We start from the raw sequence: 21,270 nt of genomic DNA, 5'->3' as shown, positions 1-21,270 counted from the left end.
AATCACTAGCACATAACAAACAACCAGTTAAAAAGCCACCAGACTTGAAAATCAACTGGTCTTATTGGCACTCCACTTTGAAATATACAACACAGCTTGGGATAGTATGTGCCATTCAGAAGTTTTCTTTCAGGGGTTGAGCCAGCAGCATCTATTGCTGTGCACCAAAGCGAATGACACATTTGAATGGATTTCTACTGATTAAGAATTTCAAGGGTATGGGGGTAGTGCAGGAAAATTGTGTTGAGTTGTAAGATCAGCCATAACCTAATGAATAGTGCAGCTGGCACAACAGGCCAAATGGCCTGTGCCTGCTCTTATTTCCTATGTCTCCAAAACCTCTTCCCAGGGTCTTGTAACATTCTCCTTAATTATGCTTCTGGATCCGCAGATTATGCCACATTTGCTAAGTATTTCCAGCGTTTTTGGTTTCCATCACAAATAGATTAAGCAGCAGCCAATGAGTGATGTGCACCAGCAGATCTCAATATTACATGAAGTATTCACATGGGACAAAACATTGCTGGAGAGAAATGTAAAGCATAATGTTGCTTGTTTGTTTAAACAGACAGACTGGTTCTAATCAATTAGTTGGAAGAGTAGGAACTTGTTCACTTCTCTAAATGTCCACTTTGCAGAACTAACAACAGCTGTGACAATAACCAGTTCCCTAAGAACTAAGATCTTGTAAGATAGCTTAACTGCCAGTGAATCAGTCACTTCCTTTTACCTAAGGCATTTAATCTGCCAGTTTCTGTCCACCCCCCAGTGCCCATCTCATTCATCGCCATTCCATCGGAGAAAGACTGAACTAGCTTTATTAATAAACACAAGGTGAATAAATTCTAAAGGAAAAATCAAGCTCAAGCAATTCCTGAGAGTCTAACCTATGACATGAATATAATTCTTCGGCTTTTCAAAGTCTCACCGATTTCAATTTGAGGAGCTGAATGCCTGCACCACATGTCTGCGTAAAATACCATGGACCAAAGAATGCATTCAATGAAGGGTTTTAACAAAGTGCCCTTAAAGAAGGTCCATTATACGTTGTCAGCACTGACTTCAATTTATTCTTTTCTCATCTCATGGAAACCTTGTAAAAGACTTTCTGAGATTACATTCATTTTCTTTCAGGAAAGGAAATTGGCAGACACATAATAGCTGTGAGAATTTATCATTATTTCTCTCGCCCTCACTTTCCTGAATAGTTTGGGGAAATTTAACTTCTTTCCAGCACCCACTTTTTGTTTGAGCAAGTTTCTGAAGAACAGATCTACACACAATAGGTAGATATTTCCTATTCAACCTGCTCATTGGTAGATAAGCGTTGAACCCAAGCCTCCTTGTTCAGAGGTAGGGAGACTACGACTGTGCCACAAGGGTCCTGAATTATAGATGTTTCTAATCAACCTGCCAAGATATATTACAACATGCCTCTGGATTAGGTAGGACTTGAACCCAGGCCTCCTCGTCCAGAGGAACAGGCACTACCACTACATCAAAAGACCCCCTCTACAAAGTGGGTGTGTTTGAAGGAATGGGGAGATTCAACCTCTGTGTCTACTGTGCGTCTCCTATACTGACATCCTGGAAAATGAACAAAAGCTTATATTCAAGAATTCAAGGGCTGGGAGAAACTTGCTTGGGGACACCTTCAGGAGCAGTAGGGTGGAAGTGTTCGTCACCCCGGACAGAAGGCTCTTGAGGGGCATTCCCTGCCCACTACATATCGAAGGTCTGTTCTGGGCTGACACTTCTGCTCTTAAACTCCCATCAGCCTCCACACTGAATACCAGCATGAGGCAGCTATTTAATATTGGCCATTTTATGACCTGAAATAGGGAGAGTGTCGGCTAGTTGGTCTAGTCTGTGATGACCTGCTGTAAAATTAGAAACAGATTGGAGGAAAAGAGAAGGGTGTTAGGAAGGGGAGGTCGAACTCCTCTTATAATTAAAATCAAAACACAAGCCCCCAATCTGTTCTGGTGGGAATAGAGTTCGCCTTCTAATAATTAAACCCAAAACACCCAGAGAAGCTTGCCTCATCTCACCTAATCTATTAAACTGTTACAGAGAAGGGGAGGTTCAATGAAAGGAAATCCCTGATATTCACTTAATAAACAACAAATAACAATTTGTTGATTTAACTCCAACAGTGAAGAAATTAACAGAACTACTAACAAACTGCACAACACCCTGCTTAACTGAAAAAAATTCTACTGGTATTATATTCCAATAAACACAAGCTCCACTTATATAATCCAAATAGTAAGAAAACACAAATTAAAACTTAAGTCTTTCAAATTCCATACAGAATGTGTCTCCTAGAATGTTCTGCCTTCTCCACTGTCTCTCTAATCATTAACGCATTTCTTCTGCTGTTTTCACATCATAAATGCCTTTCTTCTGCTGATCTTCCTGGCAGCGATGTTTTCTCTGTGAAAACTTTTAGCTGGAAGTGGTGACTTACGGATGGATGGTGCTTTCTTAGAGAGCTTAGCAATTTCTTGTGAGAACCTGATGCTTTTTCCTCAGGTGGTGGTTTGCTCTCATACCAATTTTCAAAAGCCCTCTCTTACATACCTTCGATGACTTATCAATTTTCTTACAATAGCATTGTCAAAACCATCAGATTTGAGTTCGATTGGCTTTCAATTGCTCAGTGCTTGGTCTAAATTAATTGTCTGATTCCAGCTAGTTGCCAAAACATCAAACTGTGCCTGCAGTTTCCAATCACACAGGTAATTCTGCTATAACACGTTTCGTTAATGCCAATTGGCTGTAATGTGATTGATGAAACGTGGATGCTGTTTGGATAATGTGATCTTTCTGTTGTATAGGTATAGTGATTTCCTTCTAACATGATTTTTTATGGTGATTTTCTATAGCACGAGGACACATAAGAATGCAACTATTGTGTTGTAGGAGAATTACCTGTGCATTTCCATTTTAGAACTAACTGTACATCTTCAGCTACGTACAGATTTTTTTTCTATATAAATCTCTAAGCTTAGAAAAGCACTTTATCTCTTAAAGAGATCACACACTCTACACAATTTCTATACAAGGGCAGTAGGAAACTGAGCAGAGAATTTTACATACCTGCCCCCTTGCAAATCCACAATGGCTGCTGTGCAAATGGCTGTCCTGTTTTGTTTCAGAACGAGTGCAGTTTAGTGTGAATATAAATAAATTGCCTCTAAATTGTTCTATTTCTTTATCCCATTATCAATTACTGTTTGCAGTCCGCTTCGCAGGCCTCTTCTCATTCCAGTTCATATTAGCACTCCCCTCCAGTTCAAAGTGACACTTTGCACCTCAGCTCATAGATGCAAGAAGAATGAACCACAGTAATGCTTTCCTGCTCCTCTGATGCTGCTTGCTCAGTTGTGTCCATCCAGCCCTGCACCTTTTTATCACAGCAATGGTTTGGTTTCAATGAAGGAAAGAGAACACTGCATTTCTTGATTACACATTGCTCAGAATCAATCCAAAAATTCATGGATGATTTTTACACCGTTGCTTTGTTTCCTGTATCACAACAGTGAACACAAGTTAAAAGAACTTCTTTGGCTGGGAGAGCAGTTTGGAACAGTCCAAGCTTGTAAAGGAGCTTGGTAAATTCAGGAGTTTCTTTCTTCAATCTAAGCGCCTAGCCTTCTACTATCAACGCACATTGCTGATCCACTACGTAACACTCACCCTGTGTTTATTTGTAGCATTCATGTAATCTGACCATGGACCAAGAAACAATAGTCCGTACATGTTAATCACAATACAGTTGTATACAGCTGCAGCAAATAATTAGGAAAGTGAATAGAATGCTATGTCTACTGCAAGAGACATTAAAAACAGAAAGGTACAGAGGTGATGGTTCAGTTACACAAGGAATTGTTGAGATCACATCTGCAGTACTGTGTACAGTCTGGTCTTTTTACTTAAGGAGGGATGTAAAAAAATTGGAAGTAACTCAGTGAATGCTTGGTGGACTGATACCTGGAGTGTGCAGGTTCTCTTTTGAGGAGAGACTGAATAGGCTAGCCTTGTATCTGCTGGAAGTTGAAAGAGTAAGAAGTGACTCGATTGAAACTTTGAAAATATTGAGGGTGTTTGGATAATGTGATCTTTCTGTTGTATCGGTATAGTGATTTCTTTGAAAATATTGAGGGTGAAAGAATGTTTCCTCTTGTGAGAGAACCTAGAACTAGGGGTCACTGTTTAAAGACAAGGGGCCATTGTTTCAAAATTTGATGCATATAAGAAGTATTTTTTTCTCACAGAGAGTCACAAGTCTTGGAACTCACTTCCTCAGAGGATTGTGGAAGTAGAGTACTTGATTATTTTTGAGCTAGAGGCAGACGGATTCTTGTTAATCAAGGTAAGGGGGTGAAAGGTTATTGGGGGTAGTTCGGAATGTGGTGTAATCAGACCTCACTGATTGGCAGTGCTACTGCTCTTAACTGGTTTATTTGGATATCAACTTCATAATCTAACTTATTCTTCAACAAAAAGCCTTGCTGCATTCTTCCTGAACATACAAACATGCAGCTTAGGAGGAGGAGTAGACCGTTCAGCCCTTCAAACCTACTCTTCAAATTGGTAAGATCATCATGGCACATCTGATTGTGGCCTCAACTCTGCTGCTCTGGGTACCCTGACAACCCTCTTGTTAATGAAGAACCTCTTTAACCTAGTTACACTGCTGCTTGGGAAGGATTAATGACAGTTTAAGGCAAAAAAAAGCTCCTCATCTGTCTTAAATGGGAGAATACTTATTTTTAACTCTGTGAAGTAAACCTTCAATGAACTGGTCCTAAATTAATCATTTTCTTCTTAAATAAATAGAACAAAATTGTACACAGTGCTCCTGATATGGTTTCATCAATGTTGTATAAAACTATAACAAAACATCCCCACTTTTATACCAGATTTCCTTTGCAATCAACATTGACATTCTATTTTCCCTACTAATCACCTTCTGTACATGGAAACCTACTTTTAATGATTCATACGCCAGATGTCCATAAATGCAGCACAGAGTTCTGCAATTTCTCTTCGCTCAAATTGTTTGTCTTCTACCAAAGTGGAATAATTCTCATTTTCCGACATTATGTTCCATCTACCAAATTTTCTCTACTCACTTAACCTACCTACATCCTATTGTAGATTTGTGTTCTCTTCACATCTACTTTCCTTTGTATCTTTGTCTTAGCAGCAAACTTAGTGACTGTATCCAGATTATTGATTTGGGTCACAAGTTGTTGAGGCCCTAGAACCAATCCCTGTGGTTACAGCTTGCCAATGCAAAAATGACTGATTGATTCCTGTTAGCAACCAATCCTCTATTCAAAGCAAACTTGAATCAACCCTCCTTACAAATCTTAAAGGCAATCAATCTGAAGTGTTTCTCTCTCTAAAGTTGCTGTCAGATCTGCTGAGTTTTTCCCATAATGCTGTTTCTTTTTATGTCTACACATACCTGTGCAGGGTCCATATCATTGAGCATGACGATTGAAGTACAGTGGTAATCTAATACAAGTCTCCAGAAGTCCTTCACAGTGTTTGGTAAGGGATGTTGAGTAACAATAAAAGCTGAAGGTTGCTTGTAACTCTGTAAATGGGAAATGAGAGATAGGATGACACATTAGGCTTCGCCTTTCCTAGATGCACATATTGAACAGGCAACCTTCAAGTAGCTGCTGGGGCCCTGACAAAGCCTTTCAACATTCACCCAAATGTTCCAATGTTTTCATTTCTTAACACTGCCAAATAAACTAGACTTTTCCAAATGGCTGAGTGGATGAATGACTCATGTGGTGTGGCACATAGTCACTGAAGTTAGGAAGGTTCAATTTTGTTCCACTGTTATGCTTGTTAATCCCAGCTGAGTCAACGGTTGAGATGCCATGAATAACGTAGTCCTGCAAACCAAACATTCGTGGTTCTAGAAATAGTAAAAACTGCCGATGCTGGACAATGTGAGATAACAAGGTATAGAGCTGGATAAACACGGCAGGCCAAGCAGCATGAGAGGAGCAGGAAAGCTGATGTTTTGTGTCTAGGTTCAGATCCGAAATGTCAGCTTTCCTGCTCCTCTGATGCAGCTTGGCCTGCTGTGTTCATCCAGCTCTACACCTTGTTACCTCATTTCCTGGTTCTAGTCCAGTGATACCTACTGGGAGTATAACCTTATGGGTCTTTGTGTTTGCATTGATATGTGCGTGTGCCTATGTGTATGGTATGTATGATGGTGTGTATGAGTGATAAAGCTTGACTGTGTCTATGAGCATTTGTGCTTGTGCATGTGAAGTGAGGACAGCATCAAGCTAGGCTGGGCAGGATGTATAAATTGAACAATCGTCCTAATTTCTCAATGATCTTTCCCTCCTGTTTTCTCAACTTTATACATATCATGTTTTAGATGCTGGCCAAGAGGACTGACAGACCCTGTCAATCGAATCCTGAATGTGCTAAATGTGTGAGATCAGCTTGAATTGATTCACTCCCTGCTTCTGGTCTTCTATTTGTCTCTACCCTCCAGCAGATAAGTGGCTGTGCCATTTGGCACACATTCCTGCTTAAGAATTACAATTGTCTAATCCATGTCCTAGTCCTGCTGACAACCTACCAGCCAATGAATTTGTTTAAATGCCTCCAATTGATCCTCTATCTTCTTCCTTCTCAACAATGTGATGTCCATCTCCCACAATGACCAAGGACTAGTCAAAGCAACTAGACTGCATTCAGTAGATGCTTTGAGGGTTGCTTGAACTCATGCACCACCGTACAGTGTTGCATAATTAGCAACAATGTCTGGGAGAAGGAGCAGTTAATTTGGTCAACTTGACCAATCAGAATTAGGGATGAGAACTGAAAGAACAACAGATGTTGTAAATCAGAAGCAAAAACAGAAGTTGCTGGAAAAGCTCAGCAGGTCTGGCAGCATCTGTGAACAGAAGTCAGAGTTAACATTTCAGATCTGGTGACCCTTCCTCGGAATTGGTGGTAGCTAGGAAAATGCCGGTTCATATGCAGAAGATAGGTGTGCGGAAGGGATCAGGAGTAAATGATAGATGGAGGTAGAGCTCAAAGAGAGAGAAGAACAGTTGGACAGACAAAGGAGTGGATAACAATCTGGCCAGGAGAGTGAATAGCTGCTAAAGACTGTTAGTGACTAATAATAGGTAGTGTGCCATGGCAGACTATGTGATAACAAGGCCTGATGTGTCGGGTAGGGGGCTCAGACATGGAAGAGTTCAGGCCCTAAAATTATGGTACCTGATATTGAGTCCTGAGGGCTGCAGGGTCCCCAAGTGGAAAATGTGGTATTATTCTTCCAGCTTGCGCCAAGCTTTGCTGGAACACTGCAACAAGCCTGAGACAGAGATGTTGGCCAGGGAACAGTGAGGTATGTTAAAGGAGCTGGCAAGTGGAAGCTTAGGGTCTTTATTGCAGGCTGAATGTAGGTGTCCTGTGAAGCAGTCACCCGGTCTACATTTTGTTTCCTCCATGTAGAAGAGACTACATTGTGAGCAGCCAATGCAGTAGACTAGATTGTAGCAGGTGAAGTGTCACTTCATCTGGAATGTATGTTTGGGCCCTTGGATACTGGAGAGGGAGGAGGTAAATGGGCCGGTGTTAAATCTTTGGTGGTTGCAGTGGAAGGTGCCGTGGAGCTGTCGGGGGTGGGTTGGGCATGAAGGAAAAGTGGAGATAATGGTTCCTGCGGAAGGCGAACAAGGGAGGGGAGGGAAATGTGTGTCTGGTGGTGACATCTTGCTGGAGGTGGTAGAATGGCAGCTGACAATCTTCTGGGTGTGGACGCTGGTGGGATAGTAGGGGAGGGAAGAGAGGAGGTGCAGGTGGCGGTATGGGAGATGGTTGAGGACCCTGTCAACAATGGCGCCGGGGAATCCTTGGTTGAGGAAGAAGGTGGCCATTTCGGAGGTTCTGTTGTCAAAGTTGGCCTCATCGGAGCATATACAATGGTGATGGAGGAACTGGGAGGATGGAATAAAGACTTTACAGGAAGCAGGGTGTGAGCATGTATAGTCCAGGTTTATAGTGGATATTAGTAGCCTGTTTATCACCAGAAATGTTGAGGAAGGGAAAGGAGGGGTCAGAGATAGACCAGGTGAAAGTGAGTGCGGGGTGGAAATTAGAAGCAAAATGTTTGAACTTTTCTGATTGTTGGGATGTTGGGTGCAGGAGTGGTAATGAAACTGCACCAATGATACAATGGGTCAGGTTAGCCCAGGCTAATACTCTGGGAGTACGTAAAAATGTACAAATTAGGAGCAGGAGCAGGCCATTCAGTCTATTAAGCATGCATAGGCTGTCTGTAAGATCATGGCAGATCTGACGTGGTCTGAAAAACATGTTTGTTCCTGATATGGCAGCCAGTAGAATTTAATTCAATCAATTAGGAAATAACACAGGGCATGCTGGAAAAACTCAGCAAGTCTGTCAGGATCCGTGGAGAGAGAAACAGATAATATTTTTTGTCTTATCTTCGGAACTGAAGAATTGAACTTGAAACATTAACTCTATTTCTCTCTACACAGAGAATATTTATATCAAATTTTCAGCATCTACAGTGTTTTGCCTTTATTTCACTTTTGTTTTTTCACTGTGTTGGATGCCAAATGCTGGCCGCCCACATCTCATGAAACAATAAAGTAAAAAGTAGTGCCACATGCTGGTAGAGGAAGCTCAAACAATGAAAAGCGGCTGGAACCAGACATACTACGAGATTGGACCAGTAGCTCCTAGCTGTGGTTCAGACAGGAAGTGGGGTCAGGTCTTTAGGGACTCATTCGATGACCATTTCTAAAAAGCTCGAGACAAAATCCAAGAAGCTATGCTAAGATGTGTTGACTCTGGTAAACCCATACATCACACGCAAAATTTGGTGACAAAGGGAGGCAACAAAAGCTCACACTGAACGACAAAAGATTCTCGTGAGGTATGTTTAACTGTACTGGGGTAACACAAATTTTTTACTGAAATCATTGTGTGTGACCTACATGGTTCAGCTATAGCCATCCAGTGGTAAGCCAACAATTTTCACCAGACCACATTGTTTAAATAACATAGCATTTGTACCCAAGAAGTTTGAATTTATGCTTCGCTGTACCTTTATATGTCATGAGTGAGATGTATTTAATATATTACCTGAAAAATGATCAATTAAACATTGAAGATATAGAACAAAGAAAGAAAAAGCAAACAGGAAATAGAAAGTAGAAAATATTGAGGCTGCTTGTAGACCTCACTATTGGAAATAACAACTTCTACTCACATCCATTAGGGCAGCATTGATGTAGTTGCTACTTTCACCATCTATTGTGATCAGGAATGGGAGGCATCTGTCTGGTGGAAGGACATCCATGCACCGATTCTTCTCATGGTTTCGGGGTAGAAGTGCTATACTGCAGTCCTCCACTCGTAGGGTTGGGGTCACCATGTTAAGAGTCTGATTAAGATAGATGACAAAAGGATGTTTTTAATTTGACACAAATGTAGTCCAAAAGGAGCCCCTTGTAATTCTTTGACCCTATTCCTTAGTTTATTGGTTTGTCTTGTTCCAGGCTCTATCCAAATGAATGAATTCTCAGAGGTAAAGTCTCATGTTGCAGGGCACTAAATTCACAAATAACACCAAATCATTATGGTGGCATACGTCACAAATATAGCATTTGAACTCTGTATTTATCCAGGCTCTCGCACGTTAACCTGTCTAATTTTAACTTCTCCACTACTGCCATACAGATTTTTTTTTAACAGTCCTTCTACTTTCTATTTTGAGCTTTCCTTTCTATATCCATTTTTCCCACCAATAATCATTTACTGAAAGATATATGTGAGAGTCCTAGGGTTACCGATGCTCACCCAACACCTCCCTTATACCCATCCACCTCACCTGCCCATCCATGTCTGAGCCATTTCATCCAAACAAAAACTTCAAGATCTTCCCATTTCGATTAGTGAGCGAATAGATCCAGTTGATCAATTCAGAGGGATTAAAAGGGAGACAATGGCCTAGTGGTATTATTGCTAGACTGTTAATCCAGGATCTCTGCAAATGTTCTGGGGGCATGGGTTCGAATCCCACCATGGACAAATGATGGAATCTGAATTCAATATTAATATGGGACTAATAATCTAATGATGATAATAAAAACATTGTCGATTGTCAGGAAAAACCCATCTGGTTCACTAGGGGAAGGAAATATGATATTCTTACCTGGTCCGGCCTACACGTGACTCCAGATCAGCTGGGCAATTAGGGATGGACAATAAATGATAGTGCAGCCACTGTTGCCCACATCCGTTGATGAATTTAAAAAAAATCAGATCCACAGGTCCAATTTGATAGTCAATTCCCTCTCGATGGTGATACTTGTCATTGGCCTCTCCAGTTTGGAGACTATCCTCAGATTGGAACTTGTGTTCTGTCTGGTATATGACACATGGCCCTGTTCTTTTGCCCATTAGTGCCATGAACAAGATTGTGATTTATTGTGAGGAGACTTGGAACAAGTGTCACCCATTTTGGTTATAAAAGTGGTACCTGTTATGGCGCTTTGGATTCTAATAGGTCACCACAAGAATCACAATTAAATAGATATGTGATTTACTTTGTTTAATCAAGGTCAATTGGTTCTTGCTCTGGCTTGGTGATATGATGCAAAAATACTCTAATGGTCTATTAACTGAGATTGTAGAGCTTTAAAATCACCTCACTTCTCTTTCAGCAACAGCTTCCCTCACCACTGCCCCAAATGAAGGTTTCCTTGCACCCCAATCCCTAAAAAGGGCTTTTTGATAAGTGAAGCAAAGTCAACCATCATTGAAGGTGTGGAGATAACAAGGTGTAGAGCTGGATGAAGACAGCAGGCCAAGCAGCATCAGAGGAGCAGGAAGGGTCTAGGCCCGAAACGTCAGCTTTCCTGCTCCTCTGATGCTGCTTGGCCTGCTGTGTTCATCCAGCTCTACAGCTTGTTATCTCGGATTCTCCAGCATCTGCAGTTCCTATTATCTCTATCATTGAAGGTGTGGATTTGTTTTGATCAAATTTGAGCTTCAGCCCATGTTTAACTGGATTTGGAACTCGTTACCAACAGCGATGTTGGGGTCCCTATACGAGATGGCCTGCATTGTTCAAGGCTCATCACCACATTCCCGAGCGGTGATTAGGAACGGGAAATAAACAATATAAACGATGGCCAGTACAGTGTCGCTCGGATTCCACGAATGAATAGGTAAAAAACCAGATGCAAATGGCTTTTACATAAAATACTTTATCACTGTTTGCAAATGCTTTTGCTTACCCTATATTCCTCCTTTATTTGAGAGGAGTTAGTCTGTGGCTCCAGTTTATTCATCTCATAATATGCAGACCTGAGCTGAGAGGCTGGAATTGCTGTATCTCCACACAAACAGGCCTCCAGGATAGCGTCATGGATGAATACATACTGCTCCTGTTGAGTTTGAGAAGAGAGAGTGCAGGCAATTTTCAATCAAAGTGAAATCATTTTATGTGCAGGAATTAATGATTCAAAAAAGCTCTTCACAGCTGCATTTTCTGAACATGAGGTTTAATGAGTTGTTGCTGAGTAAGGTGTAATTCATATCACAGCAAATGATCTGGAATGGTTACAGTGTACATTAAGCGATAAACTACAGCACAATAATATCCTCAAACATACTACATCTGATTTTTATTATCCATTCACTGCAATACTAATTTCACATTCTTTAACTATTTGACTGCTGAATAATCATAGTTTCAGACCCAACCTCTTCCACCTTCCTGCTGAAGGAAACAGTCATAATTTCTCAGCTGTGGAATCATGCAGAACACTTTCACTCAAGTGGCTCTATAACTTAATGATTAGAATGCTATTGGAAGTAATTCAACCTGCTAATGCTGTTACAGAACAGATTCTGGAATGTTGCATCTGAAGCTTCCCTCCTCTCTCCTCCCTAGTGCAAATGCAGTCTCTCCATCATTACTGTCATAAGGAGCCAAGCATTGTCTTTCTGTGGTCCAGCTTGACCGGAGTTCACCACAAACTTTAATATCGTCACCAAAACCAAATTAAAAATCTTACCGTCATGAATACAATTCCATTTGTACGAGCGTCAAATTTATGCAAACTGTTAGCTCCCATTTTTAGCTATCACAGAGAACCTACTATGCTTGCAAACTGCCATCCTATCTTGAACATCCCATTTCTTTCCAGATAATTTAAACACATTGTTTTCCCAACTCTGCTCCCATTTTTCACAGAGCTCCATGCCTGAATCTCTTTCATCAGGTTTCTGCGCCTTGTCACAGTATTGATACGCCTCTCAACAAAATCTAAAACTGTAACACAGGTAAACTTATCACCTTAGTCCTTCTTAACATGTCTGCAGCCCCTAGTTACACCATACGCACATATTCCTCCAATGCCTCTCCATTGTTATTAAGCTGGGTGGAACTGTGTGGTTCCATTCTTAACCATCTTACCATCATTAGATGGTCAATTGCGATGGCTTCTCTTCTTGTTTCTGCACCATGATCTTGTGTTCCCCAAGGATCTGTCCTTGCCCCCTCCTATTTTTCCCTTGCATGTTGCCCCACAACAATAACTTCTGATGGCACCCAGTTGTACCTCAACACCATGCTTCTCTACTCCTTCATTACTGCTAAATTATTCAACTGTTTATGATAAACGTAGGGCCATGAAATATAGGAGCAGAGGTAAGCCATTCAACTCATTGAGTCCACACCTCTATGCAATGAAATCATGGTTGATTTTGATAATTCTCAACTCCACTTTTCTGCCTTTTACCCATAACCCTGATTCCCTTACAAAAAATTTATCTATCTCGGTTTTGAATATACTTAATGACCTGGCTTCTCAGTAGTAAAGTATTCCATAGATTCACACCCCTCTGAGAAGAAGAAATTCCTTCTTGTCTCTGTCTTAATTCAGTGACATGTTCCTTTGAGAGTCTGAGATAACACAGTGTAGAGCTGGATGAACACTGCAGGCCAAGCAGCATCAGAGGAGCAGGAAAGTTGATGTTTTGGGTCTAGAGCCTTCTTCAGAAATGAGAGGCTGCTCTCTCGTCCGAGAATCTCCCACAAGGAGAAACAACTTCCCTGCATCTGCTCTGTCAAGCCCCCTAAGTATCTCATATATTTCAATAAGATCACCTCTCATTTCTAAACTGCAATAGAAAAGCCCAAATTACTCAACCTCTCCTCATAAGCAAATCCCTCAAAAAAGGTATCAACATAATAAGTCTTCTCAAGAGGACTCTCAAATCCCTCTGCGCTGGAGTTTTCTGCAATATTTCCCCATTTAAATAATATCCAGATTGTCCATCCTTCCTGTCAAAGTGTATAGCCTCAAATTTTCCCACACTACATCCCATCTACCAAGTCTTCATTCAGTCTCTCAACCTGCCTACGTTCCTCTGCAGATTCCTTGCTACTTATCTTCCCACAAATTTTTGTGTTATCTGCAAACTTGGCAACAAGCCTTCACTTCTGATATCCAAGGCACTAATATATGTTTTAAATAACCGTGGTCCCAGCACCAATGCCCATGGCACTTCATTGGTTTCAGGCTGTCAACCTGAAAATGTACTTTGTCGCTGATCTCTGCCTTCTATTAGTTAGTCAATCTTCTATCCTTTCTCATATACTACATCCAAAACAACAAGGTCTTATCTTACTAAGTAGCCTTAATTGCAGTACCTTATCAAATGCGTATTATAAAGTAAAATATCTCACAGCTGCTAATTCCCCTTTGTCTACCCTGCCTGTAGGATCATCAAAGAACTCTAATAAATTTGTCAGGCATATTTCCCCTTCATAAAACCATGTTGACTCTATTTGATCATGTTATGTATTTCTAGCTGCTCTGCCATTACTTCCTTTATAATAGAGTCTAACCTTCCCCCAATCGCAGATTTAAGTGACTGTCCTGTAGTTATCTGTTTTCTTTGACTCCTTCCGTTTTTGAATAAAGGTGTTACATTGGCAGTTTTCTAATTCTCTGGGGCCTTTCCAGAATGTAATAATTTTTGGAAGATTACTACTAGTACATCTACTGTCATTGTAACTACTTCCTTCAATACATCATCAGGTCCAGGGAATTCAGCCCCATAACAGTCCCAAGTACTTTTTTATCTAGTGATAGGGATGGACAAGAAATGCAGGTTTAGCCGGTGTCAGCCCCATTCTGTGAATGATTAAAAATGACTCATGAACAATATAGGTGGAGGTTAAATTTTGAAAGGATCCTGTGTATTTAATACCTCTGTCTGGACCATGTTGACCCTACGTGAGCGGAGTTCTCTGACACAGTTGTAGATATCGACAACCCCTTCTCTTTCCGCCATGTCCAACATGATGTCAATAACCATAAAGCAGCCTGTTCTTCCTGCTCCAGCACTGAAAGGCAGAGAGAGAAAATTACTATGAGCTCACTGTTCCCAGCCTGTCAGAGACACTCAAACAGTTCATATTCTAAATGTGTTAGAATTACTAGTTCTTACTTCTTTTTAGAGACTTTAATGGCTATAGAATAAATGCAATTTATGACAAACTAAATCATTCCAGATCTGTTAATGGTCTTCATTAATTTGGACATTGTCAGATGGGCACAATTTATCAATGCATTATTCTCTTCTCAACTTGAGCTGTTTCTTGTGAAAATTAAATCTGTACAATCGTCTCACATCAATCATGTAGAATTAAAAAGTCTTACATTTATACAGAGTGTTTCATTACCTCAAGACATTGTACAGTGTCTTACTAATTAAGTACTTTTGAAATGTAGTTATAACATAGGAAAGGAGGAATGGGGCAGTGGGCACGTGGGAAGATCCCAAAAATAAGAAATATGATATAGATCAGATAATCTGTTCAGTGATTAAAAACAGAAAACGCTGGAGAAATGCCATAGGTTTGGCATCTGTTCTGAAGAAGAGTCATGGGTCTCAAAGTATTGACTTGGTTTCTCTCTCCATACATACTGACAACCTGGTGAGTTTCTCCAGCAATCTTTGCCTTTAATTCAGAGGTCCAGTGCCCACAGTACTTTATTTTTACATTAATCTTTTCAGCAATGTTAGTTGTAGTAGGCATATCTGCTCGGTTTCTAGAATATTCAAATTCTGTTTTCAAGGGCAAGGGCAGCAGATATGCGGGAACATCATCATCTGCAAGATACCCTCGAAGCCAACCACCATCTTGATTTGGAAATATATTGCCTTTCCTGCAGTGTTGCAGGATCCAAATCATGGAATTCCCTCCCTTATGGTTTTGTGGGGCTACCCACAGCATAGGGATGGCTGTGGTTCAAGAAGGCAACTCCTTCTCAAGTACAGCTAGGAATGGGCAATAAACACTGGCTCAGCCAATGACATCCACGAGGTAACAAACTAACGTACCACTCGGCCAATTTTCGTGTCATACTCTCTAAATTTAAGTCCAAATTATTCAGGTACACCATTGCAAAGCCACATTGGAAATGGACTTCCAGTCAGAGAAATACCCCTCATCCATCACCCTTAAAGTAGGGGAATGAGGAGTGTGGGTCCTTTTATTTTTTTAAAAGTTATAGAATACCAGAAAGAATATCAAGCCTGTATGATTTGACCATATTGGGAATCACATATGCGCTTAATAACAGCAGAAAGTGTAGTAGACTGATGACCACGGCTGGGTCTGGAGATTTTACTATTGACGGTCTACTCATTCATTCATACATTCAATTTCATGGAAGCGCTATTTTAATAGTAACTTTCTTAAAGGGAGAAAAACATGTTTGAATAAAAACCCAAAGAACTGCGGATGCTGTAAATCAAAGACAAAGTTGCTGGAAAAGCACAGCAGGTCTGTCAGCATCTGTGAAGGAAAAAGCAGAGGTTAACGTTTCAGTGGCTCTTCCTCAGAACTTCATTTCAAAAACATGTTTGATGTAATGCATGCTATCTAAGTCCTGGGAGAGAGATGCTGAGGGCTGATTAATATTGTAATCTTTCATTGTTTCGAGTGATATGACAGCTGGGATGGTATGGTTTTGAATAGATTATAAAAATAACACATACTCAGGGATAGTCTCTGATGTAGACACAGATCTGGACTGTGCTGGCAGCATGGGGCCGGGAAGGGTTAAAACTGTGAACAGGCAGTAAAGGGGTGGAAGGGATATTTTAATTTAGTCTACCTTTAATTGTGAAATGTATTGCAAGATCGTGGTTTTAAGAATGAATGAGTGAAATACGGTAATAGTAAACATAGTTCACTATTGAGTGGTTAGTAAAGTTGTGAATGAATGAGAACGTGATAATGGTAATAGAAAGTGCTTGTGGATGAGTTTGTAAAGAGGGCCTTTAGTGCAGAAGTAAAGAGGCTTACGATGTAGTGTCTCACAAAAACCACAGAATAGGAAATTCTAATGCAATTGACCCTGTATTACTAAAGACGTGCCACCCAGACCACAGAAACCTTGTAAATTGCTAACTGGTATGAGTAAGCATGGCAGAATATTAACAGGCCATGAAATTCAGAGGCAAAGGTTACAAGATAAGCAAGTGACCACATAAGCGAATGGGAACTGCATGTTTGAATCTGGCAAGTAGACATGCAACGATTTTATGTGATCCTACTATCTCTGATGTAATCTACATGCCTAGTTAATTGAACTATGTATTTGATGTAATTAATTTTACAAACCTGATGTAACTGATAGCCTAGTCAGTTGATTTACAGGTTTGATGTAGTTACCGCCGAGTTAATTGACTTATAGACTTGAGGTAACCAACTGCATTCTAACAGTTAGTAGGATTGCATAATTGCAATGTATGAAAGCATAAAATAGAGTTGCTCGGGTCTTCTGTAGAGTGAGATCAATTGTCCTGCATGAAGATTTGGAGCTCCTCTCCTTCTTGTAATCAATTACCACTCGAAAATACTGCTGTTCCTGATGAATTCCCAATGTCTTCAGAGTCTTAGATAACAAGGTGTAGAGCTGGATGAACACAGCAGGCCAAGCAGCATCTCAGGAGCAGGAAAGCTGACGTTTCGGGCCTAGACCCTTCAGAGACCGAGGTCACTCTACTTTCCACTATACCCTCTACTTTCTGCATGGCAATCAATTTTGGATCCCCTGTGCTGTGGTATATGACTGAAACCATTGCTTCCAGAACTTAATGTAGGGCCCACTGTGAGATTTCCTTACTACAGACTAGCTGCTTTGGTGAGAAAAGCAATACTGGGGCTGTATTCCCAAGGATTACCACACTTGAATCTTCTGGCTCAGAAGCAGGGACACTACCTCTATGCTACAGGAGTCCTTAAAAATGGACTGAAGTGGAATCAAGCTGTGTATTCTTCCAAAATCCAGGATTGAGCCAGACAACTATTAGATAGTCAGTCTAACTCTTATCGAACGGAGCTATAGCATCTGACCTACCTGCAATGCACCACGATCGGGCCAGCACCTGCTGGATTTTTTGTCTTTACTCGTCGCACAAAGCCCAGTAGTCCGGTAGCATGGTATGGAACACCATGGTCTGGCCATCCAGTGAAGTGGAGCTGTCTAATCTCTCGAATCTCATGAGCTCCTCTCTGTTAAAAGGTGAAAAAAGTTGAATTTGCTACTTCCAGAAATGTGTAATTAAATCTGGGGGAAACAATATTGAGTGGGAGGTAAAATATAAATATAATGGATAAGGAGAAGAGCCTTCCTAATTCAGGAGCAAATTTCAAATGAAGTCAAATTACAATTAGATTCTGGTGTAAGAAACATTGCAGTTACGAGACAGAAGTTCACATTGAAATAACAGGACTAAGATAGCGAGAATTTGTTTACTGGTGGCAAGGATCCAAACAGAGAGATGAGGCAATTACATCAGATAACAGGGATTTGTGTTGAATTCACACCGAGATACTGGGAATTCACATTGAGATAACAGGAATTGTATTGGGAATTCACACCATGTGTCAACCACATCAATGTAGCAATTTTGCTTTGCATTATTTTCTAGAACTCTATTAAAAGGAGAAAAAGTTCCATTTGCCTTCAGAAGAACTACAAATCTGTACTTGGAAAGAAATAATTTTGATAAAGTGATAAAGATTCAAACACTGTATCAGAGATAATGGGAACTGCAGATGCTGGAGATTCCAAGATAATAAAATGTGAGGCTGGATGAACACAGCAGGCCAAGCAGCATCTCAGGAGCACAAAAGCTGACGTTTCGGGCCTAGACCCTTCATCAGAGAGGGGGATGGGGGGAGGGAACTGGAATAAATAGGGAGAGAGGGGGAGGCGGACCGAAGATGGAGAGTAAAGAAGATAGGTGGAGAGGGTGTAGGTGGGGAGGTAGGGAGGGGATAGGTCAGTCCAGGGAAGACGGACAGGTCAAGGAGGTGGGATGAGGTTAGTAGGTAGCTGGGGGTGCGGCTTGGGGTGGGAGGAAGGGATGGGTGAGAGGAAGAACCGGTTAGGGAGGCAGAGACAGGTTGGACTGGTTTTGGGATGCAGTGGGTGGGGGGGAAGAGCTGGGCTGGTTGTGTGGTGCAGTGGGGGGAGGGGATGAACTGGGCTGGTTTAGGGATGCAGTGGGGGAAGGGGAGATTTTGAAACTGGTGAAGTCCACATTGATACCATATGGCTGCAGGGTTCCCAGGCGGAATATGAGTTGCTGTTCCTGCAACCTTCGGGTGGCATCATTGTGGCAGTGCAGGAGGCCCATGATGGACATGTCATCAAGAGAATGGGAGGGGGAGTGGAAATGGTTTGCGACTGGGAGGTGCAGTTGTTTGTTGCGAACTGAGCGGAGGTGTTCTGCAAAGCGGTCCCCAAGCCTCCGCTTGGTTTCCCCAATGTAGAGGAAGCCGCACCGGGTACAGTGGATGCAGTATACCACATTGGCAGATGTGCAGGTGAACCTCTGCTTAATGTGGAATGTCATCTTGGGGCCTGGGATGGGGGTGAGGGAGGAGGTGTGGGGACAAGTGTAGCATTTCCTGCGGTTGCAGGGGAAGGTGCCGGGTGTGGTGGAACTTGTACACTTGTCCCCACACCTCCTCCCTCACCCCCATCCCAGGCCCCAAGGAGGTGTGGGGACAAGTGTAGCATTTCCTGCGGTTGCAGGGGAAGGTGCCGGGTGTGGTGGAACTTGTACACTTGTCCCCACACCTCCTCCCTCACCCCCATCCCAGGCCCCAAGATGACATTCCACATTAAGCAGAGGTTCACCTGCACATCTGCCAATGTGGTATACTGCATCCACTGTACCCGGTGCGGCTTCCTCTACATTGGGGAAACCAAGCGGAGGCTTGGGGACCGCTTTGCAGAACACCTCCGCTCAGTTCGCAACAAACAACTGCACCTCCCAGTCGCAAACCATTTCCACTCCCCCTCCCATTCTCTTGATGACATGTCCATCATGGGCCTCCTGCACTGCCACAATGATGCCACCCGAAGGTTGCAGGAACAGCAACTCATATTCCGCCTGGGAACCCTGCAGCCATATGGTATCAATGTGGACTTCACCAGTTTCAAAATCTCCCCTTCCCCCACTGCATCCCTAAACCAGCCCAGTTCATCCCCTCCCCCCACTGCACCACACAACCAGCCCAGCTCTTCCCCCCCACCCACTGCATCCCAAAACCAGTCCAACCTGTCTCTGCCTCCCTAACCGGTTCTTCCTCTCACCCATCCCTTCCTCCCACCCCAAGCCGCACCCCCCGCTACCTACTAACCTCATCCCACCTCCTTGACCTGTCCGTCTTCCCTGGACTGACCTATCCCCTCCCTACCTCCCCACCTACACCCTCTCCACCTATCTTCTTTACTCTCCATCTTCGGTCCGCCTCCCCCTCTCTCCCTATTTATTCCAGTTCCCTCCCCCCATCCCCCTCTCTGATGAAGGGTCTAGGCCCGAAACGTCAGCTTTTGTGCTCCTGAGATGCTGCTTGGCCTGCTGTGTTCATCCAGCCTCACATTTTATTATCTAAGATTCAAACACTACTCTGATACTAAATGAAAACTGAAGGAACTGCGGATTCTGTAAATCAGAAACGAAAACAGAAGTTGCTGGAAAATCTCAGCAGGCAGCTTATGATCATGTGGAGAGGAGTCAGAGTTTGTGTTCCTCTGAGGAAGGGTGACCGGACTCAAAATGTTAACTCTGATTTCTCTTTACAGATGCTGCCAGACCTGCTGAGCTTTTCCAGCAATTTCTATTTTTGTTACTACTCTGACAATAATTAGTGCACATCATTTAGCAAATCTTGACCCTTCAAATCATAATGTAATTACTTAATCCTTTTTAAGCTGTTGCTTAGTAGCAATGGAAATTGACCAGACAAGATGTGTTTGGACTGGGACAAAGAAAGAAGCAAATATGATGCGACCATGTGTAGATTTCACTGTAAGATTTTTCCAGCCATCAGTTTGAAATCAATACAGTCTTTTATTCCAAGTTTGTGCGTTCAAAAGGTTTACCTTCTCTACTGCAAATGTCCTTATCACATATTCAGCCAGCAGCTCCGTCTCAATAAGTGTTACTTTAATGTCTCCATAAATTTCAGTGTCATCAGGCCAATACTTGCAGCACTTCACCTGTTAGCAGAGAGCAATTTTAAAATTACCTGAGACTGCAGATTTTTCCTCTTTTTATATTCCACATAGATGAAAAAAGTGAATTTGTCTTCAGAAATTTAAAAAAGAAAGCTCGAAATTGTCACTGATTCAGCTTCCTTTGATAATGCAGATATGGCCTTAGGAGATGATTTTATCCATTACCTCGAAATCTCCTGAGTCTTGATCTAGTGCAGCAGAAATTTATCTCTTCACTAGTTTGAGTTGCTACTTTGATAGATTTGTGAAATTGTACTTTATCCTGCAAACTTCCCACAAAAACAGCCATCAAAAACATTGCAGTTCAGAGTATTTGCATTGAATCTTGCACCTGAACAGAAAATGCATCCTTCTCCTAATTTGCATAATCCTGACATTATTCAGATGGAAGCATTGATCTGTATATTAATATTCCTGTGAAGTTCACTGAGCTTCAATGGTCTGGAAATTGGCAGTTTTCTGAAATTTAAATTGTTGGCATTTTAAGTTCTCATTATTGACCTGTAATGCATTCAATTGCCACATTAGATCGGGACGAGTTTCTTACATCATTCCCCTCCTTCCTTCTTGAAGTAAAAGCAAAGCTAAGGATCTCAGCAAAGCCAGCATG

The 21,270-nt window shown here is 41.8% G+C and overlaps 1 protein-coding gene across 3 annotated transcripts in view; it reads right to left on the bottom strand.

Moving 5' to 3' along the window:
• LOC125451651 (receptor-type tyrosine-protein phosphatase mu-like) overlaps window positions 1–21,270 on the bottom strand; it is an 820,886-nt gene that overhangs the window by 24,139 nt on the left and 775,477 nt on the right. For all 3 annotated transcript variants that reach the window (XM_059646218.1, XM_059646219.1, XM_059646220.1), the window contains 6 exons: window positions 20,526–20,642; window positions 17,484–17,638; window positions 14,320–14,455; window positions 11,334–11,483; window positions 9,302–9,475; window positions 5,480–5,611 (listed from right to left, as the gene is read on the bottom strand). In XM_059646218.1, coding sequence (XP_059502201.1) covers window positions 5,480–5,611; window positions 9,302–9,475; window positions 11,334–11,483; window positions 14,320–14,455; window positions 17,484–17,638; window positions 20,526–20,642 — 864 coding nt within the window. The remainder of the gene's footprint in view (window positions 1–5,479; window positions 5,612–9,301; window positions 9,476–11,333; window positions 11,484–14,319; window positions 14,456–17,483; window positions 17,639–20,525; window positions 20,643–21,270) is intronic.

This window comes from Stegostoma tigrinum, chromosome 5, assembly GCF_030684315.1.
Source record: "Stegostoma tigrinum isolate sSteTig4 chromosome 5, sSteTig4.hap1, whole genome shotgun sequence".
Taxonomy (NCBI): domain Eukaryota; kingdom Metazoa; phylum Chordata; class Chondrichthyes; order Orectolobiformes; family Stegostomatidae; genus Stegostoma; species Stegostoma tigrinum.
The sequence above is the reverse complement of the archived record's forward strand: the minus strand, read 5'-3'. Positions and strand labels throughout refer to the sequence as shown.